This window comes from Epinephelus moara, chromosome 11, assembly GCF_006386435.1.
Source record: "Epinephelus moara isolate mb chromosome 11, YSFRI_EMoa_1.0, whole genome shotgun sequence".
NCBI lineage: Eukaryota > Metazoa > Chordata > Actinopteri > Perciformes > Serranidae > Epinephelus > Epinephelus moara.
The window spans coordinates 18,639,048-18,661,453 of NC_065516.1; the positions used below are offsets into that span (position 1 = coordinate 18,639,048).

General features: G+C 43.2%; 1 protein-coding gene across 2 annotated transcripts; it reads left to right on the forward strand.

The window, feature by feature from the left end:
• Positions 1-349: 349 nt before the first annotated feature.
• Positions 350-22,274, forward strand: spata13 (spermatogenesis associated 13). 2 transcript variants are annotated; one of them, XM_050056865.1, is made up of 13 exons: positions 350-836; positions 8,275-9,816; positions 12,937-13,383; positions 15,344-15,488; positions 15,696-15,823; positions 16,166-16,345; positions 16,906-17,085; positions 17,325-17,504; positions 17,618-17,850; positions 18,588-18,717; positions 20,872-21,247; positions 21,404-21,478; positions 21,594-22,274. In XM_050056865.1, the coding sequence occupies exons 1-13, from the start codon at positions 828-830 to the stop codon at positions 21,773-21,775; spliced, it is 3,807 nt and encodes a 1,268-aa protein (XP_049912822.1). In that variant the 5' UTR covers positions 350-827; the 3' UTR covers positions 21,776-22,274. The 2 variants fall into 2 exon arrangements, with proteins under 2 accessions (XP_049912822.1, XP_049912823.1); XM_050056866.1 differs by lacking the exons at positions 350-836; positions 8,275-9,816 and adding an exon at positions 12,095-12,428.
• Positions 22,275-22,406: the final 132 nt, after the last annotated feature.

A 22,406-nucleotide genomic window follows, 5' to 3' on the forward strand; every position in this document is an offset into this window, starting at 1 on the left:
TTATCTTCTACCCTGGCTGCACAGAATCACTAAGTCATTGTTTCTATTGGGATGGGCACGCACAGCACATTAATTGTCTTGGCATGATACAATGACATGACACGAGCAAGACAACTGGATGGTCCAGTCTTTTTCTGTCTTCAAAGAGCCGCAGGAAGTGAGGAGCAGCATTCTCCTTCCTTCAATGAAGAACGCTCCTGTGTGGGCGTGGCTTCGCGGTCACGGAATCATCTACTTAATTATGATTGGCTGTCAGCCGACTGGTCACGCTGCGGTCAACCAGTAACCTCAATTGTAACCTCTCTAAGCCCCGCCCCTTGGAAACACTGCAACAAGTGCATTAATGATGCTCGCGAGCTCAATCCTCCAAGAAAGACCTCTTTGAACTGGAGTCATCAGCGAAATTATCAGCTTTTCTTCAGCCACTCCGGAGGATATCGCGTGACTCAGTGTTTACTTTGTGCACTCACCTGATTAACATCAGGTTTTGCCGGTCGGAGAAAGCGAAATTTAAAAAACCGCAACGCTTGCGCAATTTAGAAGAAGTTTATGAGTGAGCTCGTGAGCTAGCTGAAGTTGCTAGCTAAGTGTGTTTGAGAAGTCAGCCAGCCATTTGTCTCAATATGTTGCGGGGTAACTAGTTAGCAGGGCCAGCGCACTTGTCGTGGTTGTTGTACCCGACATGTTTTTGGGAGAGGACGACGAGTGCGAGGCAGCAAGTCGTCGGAGCTCGGAGAAACCCGGGCGACTTCACTATGGCTAAGAAACAAAAACAGCTGCTGTGTTGATGTGAGAGAAAGAAGAGCAGGCGGACAACATCAGCGACTATGAGCAGGGTGAGCAAAAGTTTTGGTTTATATTAACTGCGCAATTTAATCCAAAGCTAAAACAAGTGAAAGTATAATTCATTCAAATTACTTATTTGTGTGTAACTTTGCAGCTGCGGTGATTTCCCTCTTGTGCTCCTGTTTGAAATGGGACCAGAGGGGGTTATTGTGGTGCATTATAGCCATGGTTGTTATAGTGATGTGGGAGATGCCAGGCTGTGCAGGGAGTTGGTGAAGGAGGGGCAGGGGGCCACCTACTACAAAGAGCTTTATGGCCAAAGAAAGTTAATTAATGCAGAAATAAATAAGCAGTTTGGCCCCGAGTTCTTTATGAGCTTAGAAAACTACTCAGTGTAATCCCTTTCCATAGCTCCTTGTTTTCAGTTTCTGCTTCTTTCTTAGCATGAAGCTACACTTCTTGTGTGAGTCCTCAGTTCACTCACAATTAATTATCTTGTTTTCATGGATCCACAGATGAAATTTCTATATTAGAGTTACACTCTGGTGCCTGCACAGGTCACAGTCCAGTGCTTTATAGAGGATATATAAAAACATTCACACATTTTTACAACACTGCTAAACAACTACAATATAATTTTACACCAGGCTACTCTCTATTTTATACACAGTTGTAATTCTGTCTCATGGGGTACAAAAATAGAGCTTTGTGTCAATAATTTATGAACTCATTCTGCATTTGTTTTCTTCTTTTTGCACTTCAACAACAAAGCAACTTTGCCCAGCTCTCTGACTCAGTCCAAAAATGACGTTTGCGCCTGTAAAATACTGTGTAAACTATTTCCAAGCCCACAAACTGGTGTTTAAGATGACCTCAGATCCTTGTTTAATATTAGTGGATTTATGCTCTATTAAAAAGCTCTCTGTTCTCATGGTTATGAAATGTTGATGGAGCAGTCTTTTGATTATTGTTGCACCACTGTCAGGTTACACCGTTGACTGTTGACAACGAGGCTCAGTGGCGTTTTGTCCTCTGTAAGCCTTGTGCACTGTGTGGTGTTGGATTTCTGTGCGTCTGTCTCTATGACAGTCCACAGCAGATCAGGTGAGTAAGTGGCTGCCTCTGTGAGAGTGCTGACACTCCCTGGTTTGGCCTCTACCTGCACTTCCCACGCTTTATAGAAAGGGGCGTGGCTGTCTCCCAAGTTCCTTCTGTCCTCAAGATCAGAAAAATGAGGAATTAGGTCATGAACAAATATGAGACTGTAGCCAGGAAATAGAGTCGGTAGCACATGTGCTCAACTGATCCAGGTGGGACATGTTGTCTGTTTCACAGTGTGAGGTGACATATTTTTATGGATACTGTCTGTGAAAGTTTAGCCTCTATTTCTTCATTTTCACCCTTGAAGAAACTGTGTAAGATTTAGATTTATTTAATGCATTAATTTAATTGCATCCAGTTGAAACTTCTTCCGCTTAGATTTCCTTCAGTGTTCATTGTTAAGGAGGTTTTAACCAAAAGCTGAATTATCCGCAGAGGTCTCTTCCTCTCCTAAATGGACAGACCAAGTACATTACACCGGTGAAAATGCTGAAAAAAGTAGTTTCATAGTACAAATCAGTGTTTCTTTGACACCACTCGGCTCTTTGGAGAAGGGCTGCTAGCCCAGCATCTGCATGTGTTCATGTTTTTCTCTGATAACCTAAGATCCAGACATTCAGGAGCGTTTTACGAGGAGCTGAATAATCGGCAGAGGTCTCTTCCTCTCCTAATCAAACAGACCTGGTGATTAAAACCGGTAAAAACCCTAAATAAATGCATGCAGAGGGGCTGCTAACTATGATGGCCGACAGGAAAATGCAAATGGCCCTATCTAGACCCAGTGTTTAGTTTGTCTGTTCTGTGCTACTGTTGAGATTTTAGCGGACTCTGTGGATGGGAACCCGCTCCCTATTTTTAATTTTTAATTTCAGGTGATTTTACACTAAAGAAAATGTACTTTTTTTAACTTATTATTCCATTTCTGCCAATATATCTGCCTAAATCCTACACACTGAACCTTAAAATGTAGGGGGCACACAGGCCAAGCCGCCCCCCGCAGTCAAGCCCTGGTGGGCTGTTTACAAGCTTTGGGTGTCACTCTCAGTCAGTGCTGAATAGCCTTGTTGTCACCCTGATTAGGCTATCATGTGTAGATGAAACCAGTTCTGAACACAGACTGGTAAAGCTCCAATAATCAGATTATTACTAGGAGGGAAGAGGAATAGGCCATACGCACACAAACATACACACTCCCACACACTGCTCCCTCACACAGTAGATTTTTCTTGCTGACGCTTTTAATCTTAGCTGGGAAACAGGCTATAAGGTCAGATACCAAGCATTAAGGCCAAAAAGATTTTAATATGGATTCAGATATTTAATACTGAACATTGTCAAGTGTTTCTTAATCTTGACAGACACTTGTACATTCACAAACTCATTCACATGAAGGACAAAATACAGTGAACTTTTTCTTAAGTACTGAACATATGTGCAGCTTAAGTTTCACAGAACCCAAGTTGCACACACTGATTTAGCTAATCAGCCAATCTGTTCTTTAAAACATTATGGCGTGCTGTTTTAAGACATCCTAGAGGTATGTCTTCCTCACAGCTCTCATTGCTCGAGACAAATAGACAACCAGTAATGTGACAGCTTACGGAGGAATGGTGGTGTTGCTCCGGGGTGGTTGTGTCTGTCTCAGAGTTAAGCCAGAGAATGGAAAATGACAGAAAGCTTACTTTCCCCTGATACTCTGTCTGGTTGTTTTTCAATTTAATGCTCAGTTCATTTTGGCCTAATGATTTTTATCCTAGCTTCAGGCAGAGCATACCCCTGCAGAGGTGAACTATGGGTAGGAGGGCTCTTATCACTATGCATTTATGACTCCTTGCATAACCGCCTGGGTTTTCTAGCCAAACAGGAAGGGAGTCAGTAATTTAAATGCCTTCCTCCCTGCTCAGCTCTGTGCAGGCATGTGTGTGAATGCACATGCACATGGACATGGGTCGTGCACTATGAAAAAAGGATGCTCTAACTAATTGTGCATGTGTTTTTGGAGCACATGCTTTTAGCCCTTGTATACATGTTTATGTATCTGGGTGAGTGTTCATCCTTGTCTCTGGGAGTCTAATCTGAGGCTGGCTCCAGCTGGCTGCCATGTGTGGGGGGGGGGGACTCCTCCCTGAGCTCTTAATTAACTCTGGACCAGGGCCCCAGTGTGCCGCTCCCATCCACAGCCTAGCAGGAGGAAGCCGTGGAGCAGCAGTTATCCAGCTACACAGGCTGAGCTGACGATATAGGAAAGTTCAACATAGTAAAAGTGACCTGCATTCACAGACAGTAAGGCGTGATATTCACACGTAAGTAATATTTGTCTGGATGTTGCAGTATGCATAGCTGTAGACATGGACGTAGCAGATACTTTTTTCTATTTACATGCTTCATTTATACTTGTATTTTTGTCATTTTAGAAAATATGGAGGAAAGGGAAAGACACCAGTGCTTAGAATTGAAACCTTTGATCTTTTGACTTGTATTGACTTGACTATGTATTTTCATCAAGTGCATGGTAGTATAAACATACAGTGCCTTGAGTTAAAGCAATACAGTTTACCATTTATATTTTATATCTCAGGGTAAAAATAGCTTTTATAATTAAGGAAACTGCTTTTGTCCGGGTTTCTTTGTTTGGTACGATTGGAGGGCTGCCAACAGACTTGCCACTTCAACACTGAAACAAGTTTGTCCACCGTGCACATCAAACATTGTAATTGAAGTTAATGCATTCTGTCTAGACACAATAAGGCTCATAAAGCCATCGCCAGGTTTAAATGGCATAGTTAAAGTTACACAAACTAACATCCTGTAGAGTTGTTGCTGTATAGAGCATATTGCAAATAAGCTGAAATCTGTGTTGTCTTTTTGTGAAAGTCACCACCTGCGTCAGCTTGGTTCTGACTAACAGCACTGCCAAGTATTAGTAGACGCCAACTGGCCTGTGACAGTTGGCGCCAAGTTCGGGGAGAAGGCAGAAAGGTGTTGAAGGATAGCACTGTCGGTAGAGTGGCTGATAGCACGGCGTGAGCATTCAAAACAAAAACAAGCTACTCGAGCTGCAGAAATTCCTTTCCTATCTCCTATCTTTCTGCTGGGAAAATAGATGGAATAATTGATCCGGTCTATTTTTCCAGTTGCTATCCAACGTGATTCTTCCAGAGGCCGAGGAGGAGAAAGTACAAGAAGACAATTCAGTGTAGCTTTGAAAGCAGCACATTGTTCACGAGGGGTGTTTACTGTCTGTCAGCAGCGGTGCTTGGCAGTGGTGGCTCTGTGTTTACATAAGAGTTCGGTGTGATGGAGTGAGCTGGTTGAAGTGACAGCAGATTCCACTGAGAGTTTGACTGAGAAAGCCCATCTGCTGCTGAACACGCATGAGGTCGGGAAGTATGGGAACGTTCCAGGATCCCTGCAACTCCCCGCATGTGTACACAGCAGACAGGAAGCAACACTGATGTCAAACCTTAAAAATGCCTTCAGTTTGTGTTAGGACTGAGTGATGCTGACAAAATCACATTTTTGTTGAATACCTAAATGATAATGACAATTTATTAGGGGTGATTATTTGTCTTGTTAGGAGACAGTTTTCCTGCAAGGAACATAAAACAATTAGTAGTAATGTGACTTAACTTTTAGCGTTTATATGCAGTTTATAAACAATAAATTAGGAATTTTCAGCCAGAATCTGAGAAAATGTCTGATCTCTCACACCATGATATTAATAATCACATATCATCCAAATCTTTCTGATTGAGACAGAATATTCAGGTTGGATTCAGTGAACTATTCTGGAAAAAGCCTCTGAAAGCCTCTGAAAATATGTAAACATATATGGCATGATAATACCATCATTCAATTCTTGTAATTATAGCATCATATATTTGATTGTAGTAGATGCAAATTAGCTTAAAGGGATACTTAGATCATATCAATATGGTAATTTTTCCTCCATCTTACCAGCCCTTGGATCTCCCTGCTCATCTCAGTACAAATCTGCTGGATGACTCAAATTTGAGCTGGTGTTAGGGCTGTTGCTCGAACTATAGATTGTACCTTTGTGTTTTCATACATCTGTCACCACTGACAAAGAGTATAAAAGCAGACCAAGAGAGAAAGCCGCCCCCTGTCTCTCTGTCTAAAACTCAGATCAAAAGGTAAAACTAGACAGTGGTGATCAAATATAAACCAAGGTTATGTCACTGTATTACCTACTTCACACCAAAAAGTTCTTCAGAAACATATTTTAGTGCACTGTTTGGCTGTAAAAAGTGAATTTGTGAAAAGGAAGTGGGTGCCATACTGTTTCCTCTGTTGTAAGGTTGAAACAGTATGATATTTTCATGTTATGAAAGAAAATATTGCGGTTTCACGGTATCATGGTATTAAAGAATTTATTTTATTTTCCGTTAGAATGACCCTTAAAGAAATGAAAACAGAAGGGTTATTGTTGATTCAACAAATATTTAATTTTTTTTATTACTGCTAGTGAAACTTGAAACTATTTTGTTAATTCAGTTAATTGTGTTTTTATACTTTTTGCTCATTATTTTGCCCTTTGTATTGTACAGTTTACTTAAAACACCTCCTTGTGTTTTTCTTTTTATCAATACATACATATATATTGCTTCCTGTTTGCATCGTCCCTCTGCTGCTGTAATGCTGCAAATTTCCCCATTACGGGACAAGTAAAGGGTTATCTTATCCTATCTTAATAGAAGTATGTGTAAAAGCTTCCCCTTAGAAAATAACTAAAATAAAAGGGAGATTCAACGTCCAGTTTCATTTTTTTCCCTATATCATAGATAAGCAAATGTACACGGTATGACAATCGGCAACTTATATATCATGATATACCTTGAAACTGGTATATCGCTGCAACTGTACTGTATTGTGAAAACGGAGGCTGAAAATTCTGAGGACAAACTAAGCTGTGTTGATCAAATGTGAACCAAGATTCTGTTACTGCGTTTCTTATTGCTCGCCTCAAATATTTCGAAAACAGATTTGAGCTTTCTGTTTCACTGTAATTTGAGTTTGTTTGTTGCCAGCCGGCCGCCATAATGTTTCCTGTGTCAACACAGACATGCTCGCATTGCCAGCAGGTGTGTTTCTTGGTCCCTTAATTCAAGTTGTAAGCAAATGCCACAGCCCTTTTCCTCAGTTTTCTCTGGTCATGTAGCATCAATTTCAAAAGTATTTACATCTCTCTGCTGCATAGACAGCTCAGTTTTATGGAAAGACCATCTTTCTAGCAGTGAAATACTTATCTATGGCCATAATCTGGTACAGTGCATCAAAACCATTGAACTCAGTCATAAAGAGACTTTTTGAAGTAGAACAGAAAAGAAATAATAGGCTGTTAGACATTTTGACATGTCACTGTAGGAAAAGCAGGGTGTAAAGAATGAACAATGCCTGAATTCCATTTAGCTGCTTCAGTTTTGGGGTCCTCATAATGTGCATGCTGACTCACTGTCGCACTGTCATGGCTTACTGGAACACTTGAATAGAACAGAGCTATTGTTAATGTTTTAGTAACACCTGCGCCTTTCCTCCTATAACAAACCAAATGCACCCTGTGAAAAGGCCTATTAGAAAGAATCCTGTACAGACAAACACTGCAGGCTCTCTGTGTATTAGGATAAAGAGTTGAAATATCTTCTCTGATTTGAAGACCACACAGCCCCCCCTCAGCGTCACCTCATCACCTACGTAATCTGGAGAAAACTGGGCAATTTATTGCATTAATCACAATGGATTAGAAAGTTTCATTGCTTAGTCACGCTCACAAAGCCCCGCTTCAAAGGCTCAGCTGCATTTACCACTGCCCTGAAACACACACAAACACACACACACACACACACACACACACACACACACACACACATAAAGCTCAACTTAGCACAACACCACCCCGACCTGGGCCTCAGCTCTCCTTGGACATTGAAATACAGCACCAAGGACAAATGCATGTAGTGTTCTCAGTGAAAGATGTTTTACTCCTCTGGATCCTGTGCACACTGAGGGATATTCTGTTGTCTGGTTATCTTTGTCTCCCTTTATTCTCTCTTTTGCTCCTCTCTCACATACAAACACAGCGGACACTGTACTGTAAACACACAGTAGTTAATTCTTGTCCGTCCATCCCTTTAAGCAAACAGTATGTCCTTTTCATCCAAATGTTTTTCTCAGCTTTCCCTGAAAAATACATGTAAAGATGTTTTTATTTTATTCAGTTCATTTTTTAAATCAAATACATATGTCTGATCTGCTTTTATCTGATCAGCAACATTCATTTCTCCGTAGTAACCTTTGAATAGGACCATTAGTTCTTCTCTAATGCAGCATGCAAAGATTCCTAAACTGAATCTCTGTTTGGTTTTGCAGGCAGAACAGCACGACAGGGTCTTGTCCACAAGCCAAGACTCTCTCCCGTGCCTCCCCGACTCTAAAGCTGACCCGCTGATCCGAAGCCGACCCCTCAGTGATATATACCCATTCCACAGTCATACTGACAGAAGTACAGTCCCATGTCTGCTGTCTGGGTGTGGTGGCCAAGTAGGTCCTGATGAAAACAGATTGAATGGTATCAACTCCTCCGCCTGGTCCAACTCTGTTATAAGTCAACCCGAAGGAAAGCCTTACTCCTCAAGAATCATGAGGCTCTTTTCTAACTCGAGGAAGGGCCCTGTCCCTGCTCACACTCCAACCTCTGACGGTCCCAACTCAATCCCCAGCAACGACGGCAACACTGGCCCCCAGGCCTGGTCGGGACTTTCAGGACTGGGTGTTGTAGACTCCTTTAAAAAGCTCCGCTCCTCTGTGCTCCAGGGTATACAGAGTAGAGGGGCAGCCACCCACGATGGAGAACATGACCCATCAGATCAGGAAATGGCAAACGGCAACACTGGCCCTGGTTCAGATGATGCAGCAAATCATTTTAAGTTTTCAGAGGGATACAGTGTGTCTAATGGAAATATTACTGTCCAAAAGTTGGCTGCGATGAGCCAATGTGGATCAGATATTGAAGACTTTGATGATGAGGACACTGATGAAGGAGGTGGTCTCACACGCAACACACGATTGTCAAGGAGTATCAGGAGAGCGTACGGAGCAGGACGCATCTCATTACTTGACACAGGGAATAGAAAACTAACAGGAAGTAGTACAAATGAAGCTACGGACAGTCGGAAACTAGATCAGACATCCAAGGTCGATGTCCAAACAAAGAACACGAGTGAGAATACAGATGTGAAGGTGCTGAGCCGACTGAGCAGAAGTGCAGAAAATCTTCATATATTTAAAGCACCCTTCAGACGCAAAGCTCCAAATCCAGGAACTCCTTCCCCTCAGGAGGACTCTCAGAGGACTAGCACATCAAACGGGGCACCAAACATCCATAGGACAGCCAGTGCCTCCTCAGTGGACCTACGGGGCCACGCAGGCGGCCGTAGGAAGAGCCCTGTGATGACCAAGGGACCAATGCTAAAGCTAGTAGGCAGCATGACTGACTTGACTGTCCGACGAAGGCGAAGTCCCTCCCCCAGCCCCACCTCTCAGTCTCCCTTGTCACCCCTGACCCGTCTTCATGACGACTACTCTCGCCGTGTGCCTTGCCTAACGACCACTGAGCGACAGCGCCGGCCTTCGCCCGTCAGAGCCAGGGTCATGTCTGTTGAGCGCACCCCTCTGGTTCATCTACAGCCTGATTACGATGTCAGCGCCCAGCAGCACCAGGTTCTTATCAGCCAGGTTTCTGTGGAGCTTCCAGAGGGAACAGAACAGACTTCAACCGGTATCTCTGCTCATGATGAATCACTGACTGTGGCCACAGCAAGTGGTTATAAAGCAGAAGGTGATTCATCTCCACTCAGCCAGAAAGAGCAAGAACAACAAGACCAGACTGAAAGCAACCTGCTACCAAATGAAGTAAGGGAGTAACTTGAAAATCATTTGCCAAGGGTTAATGTTAATGATTATTTTTGCTTGCCTGGTTGGGCGAGTGGGTCAAAAATCTACTTGCCTAAATTAAATTTTTACAAGAATTGTTGTTTTTATGAGTTGTCAAATATCAACAAAGACTAAAGTTAATTGTCATGAATAATGGCCCCATTGTATTCGCCTGTCTCTTTAACTTTCGGCAAACTTGCACAATACATAGCTGGAGTTTTGCCCACATCCTCTAATGCTCTCACATCCTGAAATATTCACAGCCCAGTTCAGTCCAAAGATTCTTAACAAGTTGAAATTGTTTTAGAAAATTGTAGAGAAAAGTTGCAGCGGTGTGAACTGGCCTGTCTCAGCTCGACTCAAGCCGGCTGATTGTGTCACCTGCGACCCAGCTTATAAAATCCCCAGTGGCTGGTTTTAGAACATACCGCATGTCACCTGTTTGAGCAGCCAGTCAGCGAATTGCAAAGTCTGCTGGCCAAGTTAGCTACACTGTCCGCAGACGGCATATTTACTTGCTGTAGCATTCTCTGACAACAGCCCGAGCAGGTCTTGTTGACATCCCCACGGCCATCAACAAACGTTGGTCTCCGTCCTCACGATGTCGGACAGTTTGTCGCTGCTGCAGCTCACTGTATGTGCGCATGTCACAGCATACTCATTGACCAATTAATCGGCGCTGGTCATTTAAATAGTTGTGGTGTATTTATTATGAATACAGCCCATCTAAAGCTTACGTTGTTTTGTTTGTTTTCACTTTTTCATCACTACTACAAATGCAACTGTAGCAAGTGTCTCACTATCACTATTATTCATATTCTAAGAAGCTACAAATTCAGCTACAAACTAAACCTGAAAAGCTGGAAAGTACAGAGAGTCGTTGCTTTGGGGATGATACACTGTCTCATCTCGTCTCGCCTCGTCTGGTTTCGTCTTGTCACATTGGTGTAAACTGCAGACTGACGCCTTGCAAGTAGTTTCAAGTTTCTACTCATTTTGTTGCCAACCTTTGGTCTCAACCAGGCTTTAAGCTTCAGCTCAAAAACTTGGTCTTTACCCACCACCATTTTCTCGGGAGTGCCTGATCAGTGCTGCACATGTGCAACTCTCTACAGAGATGAGAATGATGCAACTCACTTTGGCTCACTTTTTATCTACTTCTATCATCAGCTCCGGAAAAAAATGATATGATTAATTCCTTTTCTAGCACTTGCCTGATGAGGCAAGTGAGTGGCTAGATTTACAAGCCTGACGTGGCATTTTACTTGCCCCAGGAAATCGGGCAATCCTTATTAATAAACCCCGTGAGCTCAAAGATGTCTGGAGTCTGATGTGATATGATTAAATTTTTCTTGGCACACACTGTAAAAAGTTGTTTCTGTTAGCAATCAGTATTGCTCCACCTCCCTGCTCATTAGCACAGGACATGCAGATATTCTGACACACTACAGGAAGTGTGTAAAACAGTTATGATGACATCAAGCTAGGGTGTTATCTTTATGCAGCTGGTCTCTTTGGCTACAAAGCGTTTCACTGCTTACAGATAGATAAAACGTACTGCAGCTGAAAGAGAACAAAGCTACAAAATGTTTGACGCTATCACACATTAGCAGCACCTTTATCATTGATTTTGAAACATGGGGTTGGAAATCATTAGATTACAGGCTCTCTGTAAGGGTACAAAGAGGAAGGAAGGAAGTACTGGATGATTGTGGAAAGATTTAATGTCTTCCTCATCATCTAAAACAGCAGGATCATTAATGGATGCCAATCTTCCAGATGAATGGCATTGACCCTTGTCTTAGGAACTGAAGATCACACCTCAAGAGAGATTTTTATGAAGTGATCTTTGAGTCTGGCATGATTCTGACGAAGTGAGATAAGTTCTTGTGCCAAGGTGGTGCTTGTCAGTATTGTGCTTGTATGTAAAAAAAAAAAACCAGAAAAAAGAGCTCTGCGTGTGTCCTAAGTCCCCTTCGGTGTCAAATAAATAACAGCGTAGGCATAAATCTTTCTTCACTGTCCTTTTTCCTGTCAGTCGTGTTTGATATACTGACTTCTGCTGCGGCAGGGTCACATGCTGAAGCCAGCTGTTGTGTGCTACCAGGCACTCTGAAGGAGCAGAGTTAATGATTAGGCTTTGTTTATGATTAGTGGCCCTTGCGCAAAGCCGCTCCATAGTCCTGTTGCTGTGGGAGGGTAGGCAGCTATGACTGAGTACGTCCCCCGCCTCACGTCTCCCCGTTCCCTCTAGCTGAAGCCGATTGGATCAAAGTCCAGCACCATGGGCACTGGGCCTCGGACAGCTAGCACTAGCAGCACCACCCGGCAGACAGGACCATAAACACGCCGTTGTAGTGAAATGTGTTTTTGTCTAAGAGGATTTTACCTTTAAAGATGAACCAGAAAAATCTGATTTGTTTACTTTAGAAATCAAGTGGCTTTTACCGGCCTAAAAAAAGAAATCAGGGACTTGGCCTTGGATACACAGGCCAGTCTGTGTTTGTGTTTGTTTCACAATGGTGCTAGTCCATTGCGTGCCTTTCCAGTGTATATGCCGGGGACCGGACCCAGATCGAGAAAACCAGGAGGTGAGGTTTGATATCGCTGGCTGACTAAGAGACTTAGAACAACAATTTCCAAATGAGTAACCATTAGCCAATATTTGACTGTTGAGTATACTGACATACATACAGAATGATAACATTTAATTGTGGAATATTTGTGGAATTTCTGTTGCAGTTCTGTTTGAAAATGATAAGCGTAGGGGTTTATTGAGTTCAATATATGGAGCCAATCACTGTGTGAACTTGAATGCTTTCACATGATAATAAAGTTTCTCACGAGAATCTTGATAAAGTTCATTGAAATAGTTTCATACTGATTCTTGTGGTTCTGCATTGAAATCCAAACAAGACAGTTGCTTCTATTTGCGACTTTTATGACTTGCAGTACGATTTTGCTCTGTTTCTGATTAACAGATGTTCTTGCCAGCAGATATTATGTTGTACATGTCTGTGCATGGCAGATAGTTGAGCGAGGGGAAAATCAATATCATTGTCCTCATTGAATTTTTAACTGTTTCTTTTTGATTCCTAGGAGATGTCAAACCAACAAGGGTCAGAGGCACCTCTCCAAACAGAGGAGGTCTTTCCAACAGCCAGCAGCACTCCTCCCATCTCTCCAACATCTCTCTCGGAGTCACCTACATCACCCACCAATGCATCCCCGGAAACATCCTCCGTCAAGCCCAGGCGAAGGAATGGGCGCCCAAGACCTCGGCCCATCTCTGACTACGGGCAGCTCGTTTCCAGGAAGCACTCAATTCCAGAGGAAGTGGCAGAACTGCACGCTGAAGAACAGACAGCAAATACATCAGTGTATAAAGACAGCAGTGGTAATGACGCATGTGGGAATGGAGAGATCTCGGAGAACTGCAGCATGAACGGAGACGTTCAAGGCATGAGACAGCGTCCAATCTCAGTGATCGGGGTCGTGGATCTATTCTCTGCTGATGCTGAGGAGAAAGACGACTGCCTTCCTTCAGTAAGCCTTCACAGTTTCAGTTTAAAGGAGCTCTGTACGACATTTGGAGGATTAATATAGCGGCAAACAACTATTTACTATGTAAAGATATTGTGGAGTAATGGTGTCCTGAGCAGAGAATGAAGCTACACTACCTCTTTGTGTGTTGTAATGTGAGCTTCTCTGTTTGTTGTCGTGGTAGGCAGTCTGGCGGTGTGTGCATGTTATGCCTCGTATCTACTTACGTATGTGACTGGTGTCCGTAGATCCATAAATATACAGATGACGCCTCTAGTGTCCAACGCAAGGAAGTGCATTTCTTTACGGATGGATAGAAACCTGATTTAAAAACTACCTGTAGCCATGGTGGTGAGGCTAATTTTGTTGGTTTTTTTTGCCATCCAATAGTTTTGAATATGCTCTTAGAACATTACTGGGACAAAAACAGGACCTGCCAGGTACGTGGCATGTTTTGAGAAATATTTAATTAAAAGACGTGTGGCTGAACGAGTTATAACGACAATCTGACTGTACATAATGTATAACCATATTTTAGCAGAATACCATTATTGATATTCACAATGTGTTCAAACTAGATAAATAAGTTATTTTTAATTATACAAACTCACTTGACGATCAACAGGCAATTGAATTGAAGAAAATAGCCTGTTAGCTAGTTAGCAGCCTGTTAGCTAAGCTAGCACACTGTCATACGGTCTCCGAAATCCACAGCAAATTTAATTTTTTTAACATAGTCGAGGCAAATTCACATCGGAATGAATGGACTTCCAGTTGCCCCTTCTCCGTATACATATCACGTGGAAACAAGGAGTTAGTGCATTTGTGTCCCTGAGTGTGTGTTTGTCCCACTGGCTAGCTAAAAGCCTCGGCTATAACTGTAGTTATGGATGATAGCGCTGTCCCGAACCATGGCGTCATTGCAGAAACGTAGCGCCTACCCTCTGGTCCTTCCCCAGGTTAACACTGTAAGCTCTGTCAACACTGGTGCTGTTGGTTGCACTGTTGGTGCTGTTAGCGTCTAGCTGGCGGCTCAGCCACCTCCATGTTGAGAACTGTGTGCAGACAACCTGAAGCAGACCCTGAATTATAGATATGCTCTGAATGTTGTATATGACTCCTTTAAATTCACTAGAAGCATATAGGTTTTGAAAAAAGTGAAAAGGCTTAGGTGAAATCCCAGCTGCTGTTTATCAACTGGAAATGTAGTTGTATTTGTTCATTTCAGTAAGTCGTGAGGAATCTAGGTTGACGTCAGGCTGATGTAGTTGCCAATGAAGGAATCCAAATAATTAAATCTGTGGTTATAAGTATGTTTGAACTAAAAAATACTGTGTATCCTCTACATTCTTAGGTAAGAAAGCAATATTTTTCCTACCAGTGATAGTCATGTGAGTGGTGGTTTATACACAAGGCTCACTGTTTTCTGTTTTATAGAATTACCCTGAAGAATACCTAAATATTTTCAAGGGAGCAAATCAGTTCAAATTCATTTTCACTGGGCTCAACTGGATTTGTTTCCTGCTGCTGTTGCAAAAACAAAACATGTTGATCAATTATCATTATAGAAAGTAAGGGGAAGTTACTTTGATTAGTAAGAGTCTCTCTAAGTGAGTAAAACACAAAATATTTTCCCACTTTTTGATGTTTGAACTAAATACGGAGGAATTTTGAATTTAAAAAGAAAAGAACACAAGTACTATTTAAAATGTCCAAAAAAGACAAGGAGCCGGGGCGTCCCCTGAGCTCAGGAGTTGAACCTTGAACACTTTTTCTTTTGTTCTCTATCTCTATTGTCTGCTGGAGTCCAAAACAAATGATCATGCCTTGGTTATGAATGCTACCTGTCAAGAAGTCGCAGGCTTTATTTCTGCGTAGCACAGAGTCAGCAGGTAGGTGATGAAAGCCTGAGAAAGCGAGCTCTTCCTAACTCCCAGGATGTTTCTCCTTGTCCTCTCTGCAGCCCCTGTCGCGGCCACCCATCCCCTCCCACCAGGTGCCCCCCTACAGAGCAGTGTCTGCCAGGTTTCGTCCCTCCGCCCTATCCCAGAGCACCCCCATCGGACTGGACCGTGTTGGACGGCGTAAGCTCCACAGAGTGCTCAGCGGTGAGAACTGGAATTATTGTTGATCACAATTTTTAATCTGTGGGAAAGCTGAGTCTGGGAATGTCAATAAGTAAGTTGGAGGAGAATGTTAGTGTGGAGCCAGATGTGGGTGTACCTGCATCTGTGGCTTGTTTTCTGGATTATTTACATCTTGTCAGAAAGCTTTCAGCTCTGCACAGTTTTTTAATCTCTGTATATGTGTTGCAGATGGTGTGTCTGAGTGCTCAGCAACGCTTGATGACAGCGTGAGTGAGGAGGAGGAGGGCAGCTTTGATGAGCTCACTGATGTCACACCATACCTCCAGTCAGGGGTGGAGCTCTCTGTGCTCAACGAGGTAAGGCTGAGGAGCTTGTCATGTTGCAACACTCGCAAACATCTTCTCCAAAAATGTGTATTGAATTTATGATGCAACATGTATCTTGTATGCCTGCCTTGTGAACAGCCATGTGAAAATATTTTGTGTGTGTGTGTGTGTGTGTGTGTGTGTGTGTGTGTGTGTGTGTGTGTGTGTGTGTGTGTGTGTGTGTGTGTGTGTGTTTTCAAGATGTTTGGCTGCAGTTCAGCACAACAGACAACCATTACGGTGTCCACAAGTCTAGACATAATCTTACATGTTAGGACATGGGCTTAGCCTGCATGTAATTGTATCTTTATCTTATCTGTATGTGCTACTCAGTGGATAAGCTCTGGCCACACGGTGTATGCTGAGGCTCTCTGGGATCATGTGACCATGGAGGAGCAGGAGCTGGCCTTCAAGGCTGGAGATGTTATCCGTGTCTTGGATGGCTCGCACAAGGACTGGTGGTGGGGCAGGGGGGCTGACAAGGAGGCCTGGTTCCCCTCCAGCTTTGTGAGGGTAAGTGGACTTCCTGACCTGTGTCTCTAACGCATGTTTGCTCTCCAGCAGCACAGAAAAGACTCGCAAACTGGCTTAGCTCCAAACAAACCCCACCGGCCCTCTTAACAGTGTGTGTGGAAGGGTTCAAACCTCAGAGGTTCAGCTGGTTTCTGTGGTGACCGCAGCTGATTGACAGTTAAGTCTTAATTAGGCAGGCTGTGGTAACCATGGTGAGGTTATTTGATTGGCAGATGGCTGTCTGCTGTGTAATTGCTTGTAGCTGAATCAATGTTGCCAAACAAGAGCTGGTTAAACTTGCACATGTTGTTTCCATAGTGATGTGGAGTTTTTTTGTAGTTTTAAGTAGCTGTTGTTCTCCCTTTTGTAATCGTATTTATTTCACTTACGAGCTGGAAATTTAATTTAATTTCAAGCGCCATGTCTGTTTGATTGCGTGGAGACTAAATAAATGTGTTTTGGAAATGTAATCCAGACTTTAAGTTAGCTTTAAGGAAATGCTGATGTATGATTTAAATGGTGCTCAGCAGGTCCCATTCAGTGTGGTGGATGTGTTTCAGGTGCGAGTGAACCAGGAGGACTCAAGTGCAGAAAGTGTGGAGAGTGTAGCCGACCAGGAGGATCCACCCCCCAGGGACACACACAGTACTCAGCACAAGGAGCAGATGAGAACCAATGTTGTTCAGGAAATCATGAACACTGAACGCATCTACATCAAGCACTTAAAAGACATCTGTGAGGTACTTGTCTGGCTGCTGCTTCTCTTACATTCTTAATTTAATCTAGACATGATTCACATCTCCTAAGCAGTCCTACATCATATTGAATGTCAGCATTTTGTATTGAAATATTGAGAGTAAGCTATGTTTGTATTTCAAAGAGGGACTTAACTGTGTAGCACCTCCTGTTGGTCAGTGTGTGAACTGTTTCCATACCCTCTGTCAGTGTAGTCAGCATACTGGTGTTGTTTCCCTTTCAGGGTTACATCCGTCAGTGCCGTAAGCACCCGGACATGTTCACTGAGCTGCAGCTGAAGACCATCTTCAGCAACATCGAGGACATCTACAAGTTTCAGAGGCAGTTTCTCAGAGACCTGGAGAAGAAGTACAACAAAGACCAACCACATCTCAGTGAAATAGGCTCTTGTTTTCTCTTGCAGGTAGCAGCCACACACAAAAAAAAACCTTCCTTGATTCACTTAATCATTCAAACATTTATTAAACTGATTCAGTAGCTCTAAATATTCATTAAAGCACTTTTCTTTTCCCAAAGGGAGAAGGCTTCTCTATCTACTCAGACTACTGTAACACTCATCCAGCAGCCTGTGCTGAGCTGCAGCGCCTCATGAAGTCGGGCAAATATAAACATTTCTTTGAGGCCTGCCGGCTCCTCCAGCAGATGATCGACATTTCAATTGCGGGTTTCTTGCTCACGCCCGTACAGAAGATCTGTAAATACCCCCTGCAGCTAGGGGAACTGCTCAAGTACACCCCCAAAGACCACAGGTACTCCTCAGACTACTCTTTCACTTCTTGTACACTTTAGGTCATAAGTCATCTACATCTACTTTGTCACTTCAGGACCTAGTGATGCTTGTTGCTATGGATGCATTCAAATCTATAACAACCACATCTTATGCCAGTTAATCACATAATGGATAATCAATGCTCCTCACTGTGTGTTATGCACATCTCTCCCACTGATAGGGAGGAAGAAGCAAACACTGCCAACCACATTGCCTTGCAGCTCTTTTCTCTGTCTTTGCCCATCCCTTTCTTGTGCATGCTCTTTTCCCCATTTCCCACTGTATTGCTCTGTTTTTCTGTCACTCTTCCAATCTCTTTAGTGCAGCCCCCCTGCCCGCTTCCTCTCTATTTCCTTCTTGATTCAGTCCAATGCAACTCCTGCCATTTAGCCAGTTTCATCAGAAAAAAGACAGATAAATTGGCAAGAACCTGACCTGATTTAAGCCTGGTGGAATACTAAGATATAACAACTCGGCCCCGCCTTAACCCAACGGGTAGGATTGGTCCCAGTTGGGCATGGGCAGAGAATCAAAGCTCTACTACACAATATTTTGATGAATTGCTCTTTAAATAAAGAACACACTCAGTGGTTTAATTACTTACTTTCCCATGACTGAGATTAAAGCAGTGTGCAACTCTAAATAAAAATGTATTGTCTGTCAGTTTTTGTGTAAGGTTGACCCTCTGCTCATTGTTCCTTTGCTGATTCATTGCAGTGACTACAGCGGAGTGAGCAAAGCGTATGAGGCTATGAAGAACGTGGCCAGTCTGATAAATGAGAGGAAGAGACGGCTGGAGAGTCTCGACACCATTGCTCACTGGCAGGTGGCCATTCTACACTGGGAGGTGATGATGACAAATCAATATTGTTCCACTTTTTAATCTGGTTATTAAAGGGATAGTGCACCCAAAAATGAAAATTCAGCCATTATCTACTCACCCATATGCCGACGGAGGCCCTGGTGAAGTTTTAGAGTCCTCACATCCCTTGCGGAGATCGGCGGGTAGAGCGGCTAGCATACCTAATGGTAGACGGCGCCCCAGACTAACGTCCAGGAACACAAAATTGAATCCACAAAGTATCTTCATACTGGTCATCCGTAGTGATCCAAGTGTGCTGCAGCCGCGACATAGAAAGTTGTTTCGAAAAACATCATATGAACTCTGTTTTTAGCCTCACTGTAGCCTGTAGCTCTGACTGCTTCTCTGTGCTCTGCGCTCACGAGTGTGCGCTCAGGGTGATCGGTGATCTCTGAAGAGCAACAGTCTCGTCAGTACTGATGTCAAGATTCTCAAGTGCAGGCATCGCCAATTCCCAGTCTGAGCAGCAAAGACTTTCCTCATCCGTTGGCATTGCTTTGCATTTGAAACAACTACACCACCAGGTTTCCAGTGCTCGACTCTGGTATTCTGCGGCTGGCTGAGGGTTAGGCTCATGAGCTGCAGCGGCTGCTTCGTCCAGTAGCCTGAGTTCCACTTCCGTATACTCGGGCTCAAACAAATAGGGCTCAACAAAGAAATGCTGTTCCTCCTCAATTTCAAAGTCTTCAGACATGTTGGGCTGTACTTTGCTAAAAGACCGTAGTGCAAATTATCTTTTAGCTACTGTGGTTACGTTGTCTCTCCCTGCGGTGCATGTGTCACGTGATGTAAACACGGTGAGCAAAGCTCATGCTTTCGCTGGTCTCACGCAGGCGTGCACACGTGAGCGCGGAGCACAGAGAAGCAGTCAGAGCTACACAGTACAGGCTACAGTGAGGCTAAAAACAGAGTTCCTATGACGTTTTTCGAAACAACTTTTTATGTTGCGGCTGCAGCACACTTGGATCACTACGGATGAGCAGTATGAAGATACTTTGTGGATTCAATTTTGTGTTCCTGGACGTTAGTCTGGGGCGCCGTCTATCATTAAGTGTGCTAGCCGCTCCACCCGCCGATCTCCGCAAGGGATGTGAGGACTCTAAAACTTCACCTGAGCGCTCCGTCGGCATATGGGTGAGTAGATAATGGCTGAATTTTCATTTTTGGGTGCACTATCCCTTTAATTAAAAGTGGCCTGTTTTCCAGCCCTGTGTTTAAAAAAAAAAAAAAAAAAATTACTAAAGCAATAATTTGGATTTTTTGAAGCAGGGTTGTATGAGGTATTTACCCATAGTAAGTGTTTAGCCCATAGTGCATGGCAAACGGTGCACCCCCAGTTTGTAGAGGCAAGCAGGAATGCCGATATAGAAGCTAAGTGATCTACTGCTGTGGATAGGGGCAGCAGATAAACTTGCTTTAGCCAACTAAAAGAAAAGGCTCACCTTAAACAATATCATTTAAAGTATAGGCTATATTGAGAATATTTTAACCACCTCACCTTGTTGTCAGACAGCCCTTCATTTGGCACTACATTTTCTCATCGATATAACTTATGTATTCCTATGCAAAAGCGCCCAACTGTGCTGTGCACTGTATTACGCCACAGATCAGCTGTGCGTATCAGACTTTTAGAGTGTGTGAAGAAGACAACAACTTTAAAAAAAAAAGTGATTGACAGTGACAATAAAATGCCGTTCACTGTGGAGACAAGACCATACCTCTATGAACCAGAATATGTAATAGAACTTTTCCAGAGGGAGACCTAATCGGGCCGAAAGAGAGAAATGCATACGAATACGGAAGTTCTACAGTTCAAAAAAGGTTGTGCCGAAGGAAAGGGCTGTCAGACGGCAAGATAGAGCAGTGAAAATATTCTTAATATAGGGTCTACTTAATGATAGTGATATTCATATTTTGGGTTGGCAGCTAAGATATATTTTGCTGCTAAACCGTTCACAGCACTACATTGCTTGGCTCTCATGGCGGTACTCCTGTCTGCTTCTTCAAACTGGGAGCATGCCAACTGACATCTACTGTGGTGGATGAGTACCTCATACAACCCAGCTTTAAAAAATGCAAACCATCCTTTTAAATGTTTTTTTATAAATCTGTCGACTCAATGTAAATGTGTTTGTGCAGGGACCTGATGTACTGGAACGCAGCTCAGAGCTGATCCACTCTGGTGAGCTGACTCGGGTCATCCGACAAGGCAAAATGCAACAGCGCAGCTTCTTCCTGTTTGACCACCAGCTGGTCTTCTGTAAAAAAGACGTCCTGCGCAGAGACCTGCTCCACTACCGGGGACGGCTGGATATGGACCAGACCGAAGTGGTGGACGTGCCTGACGGGCGGGACCCAGACCTGGGCCTGACCCTGAGGAATGCTCTGCGCCTGCGCCACGCCTCCACCCTAGAGTTTGTGTGTGTGCTGTGCTGCAGGAAGGCCCAGGACAAGCAGAGGTGGTTAGAGGCGTTTGCCAAGGAGAGATACAGAGTCAAGGAAGATCAAGAGATGGGTGAGTCCTGCTGAATTCCTTTCATTCATGACGCAAGACAGCTACTGTGGGTAGAGATTAAAAAAAAAAGGTGAACAGGGTGAAATGATTGTTGGAAAAAGGGGGTGGTCCGAAATATTTTGACCTGAAGGTGTATTTGTGTGTGTTTCCTGGCAGGGATGGAGATCAGTGAAGAGCAAAGAAAACAGGCTATTGTTAATGCCAGAAGAGCCAAACAGAAGAAGAGCAAAAGTAAGAAAACATTTTTATTTAGTTTATCTACTCTTTATTTCAAAGTTTTATCTTAACATTGATTTTTATTTGTAATTTTGTTTTTGTTTTTTTGTTCTGCCTGTTCACCATTCAGACATTGGTTACTCTGGCTCTGGCCCACCGCACCACCAAAACCTTCACCCACTTCACCAGCGTCACATCACCATTCCAACCAGCGTGCCTCAGCAGCAGGTCTTTTCACTGGCCGAGCCCCCAAAACGAAAGCCTTATCACCTGTTGTACAGCATCACCCGCAACGCCCTTTTCAGGAAATGAGGCTTTGCACCCTCATGTTTTCTTCCTCCCTGTGCCCATGTCCTGAAGACTCAAAGAACACTTTATTTTTCCTGTATTTTTTTTTTTTTGCCTGTGAATGTACCATCAAGTCCTGTTTTTGTGCCTCATGTGTCTTTCTGTGTGTCTTGTGTTTGTTTCATGATGACGTTCAGTGCCTACAGTTTGACGTGGGCACGACAAAAGTGTTAAAATACTGACTGTTCATTTTGTTGTTAAAGATGCTGCTCACTCAAGAGACTCACACCCGTTTGTCTTATTAATTCCAACTGAAAGATTTTTTTTTTTAATGTTAATTATGACAACAATATATATTCTGCATTTTAAGTGGACAAACATGGTTTTAGTTTATGTCACTGAAGCTGGACCCTTTTTTTTTTTTTTGCTTCGAGTCTGTCAACTCTGAGCACCAAACAGCCAGAGGATAAATTAACTGACACCTATCTTGTTAACATTGTAAATAAAACTCTTGTACAAACATACCAAACAAGAATGTTGTTGCTTTAAGATAATTCTGTTTGCTCATCAGGTTGTTTCCTTTTTACTCCAGAGCAAACACAGCAGACTGTTTGCGGCTGTTGAATATTAGTTCATGTGAATTTGATAGAAGGCA

Excerpts from the sequence above, each read along its gene's own strand:
- spata13 (XM_050056865.1), top strand. Across the intron at positions 13,384-15,343 it reads AAGACGACTGCCTTCCTTCA|CCCCTGTCGCGGCCACCCAT; the intron begins GTAAGCCTTCAC and ends TCCTCTCTGCAG. Across the intron at positions 17,505-17,617 it reads GCTCTTGTTTTCTCTTGCAG|GGAGAAGGCTTCTCTATCTA; the intron begins GTAGCAGCCACA and ends CTTTTCCCAAAG.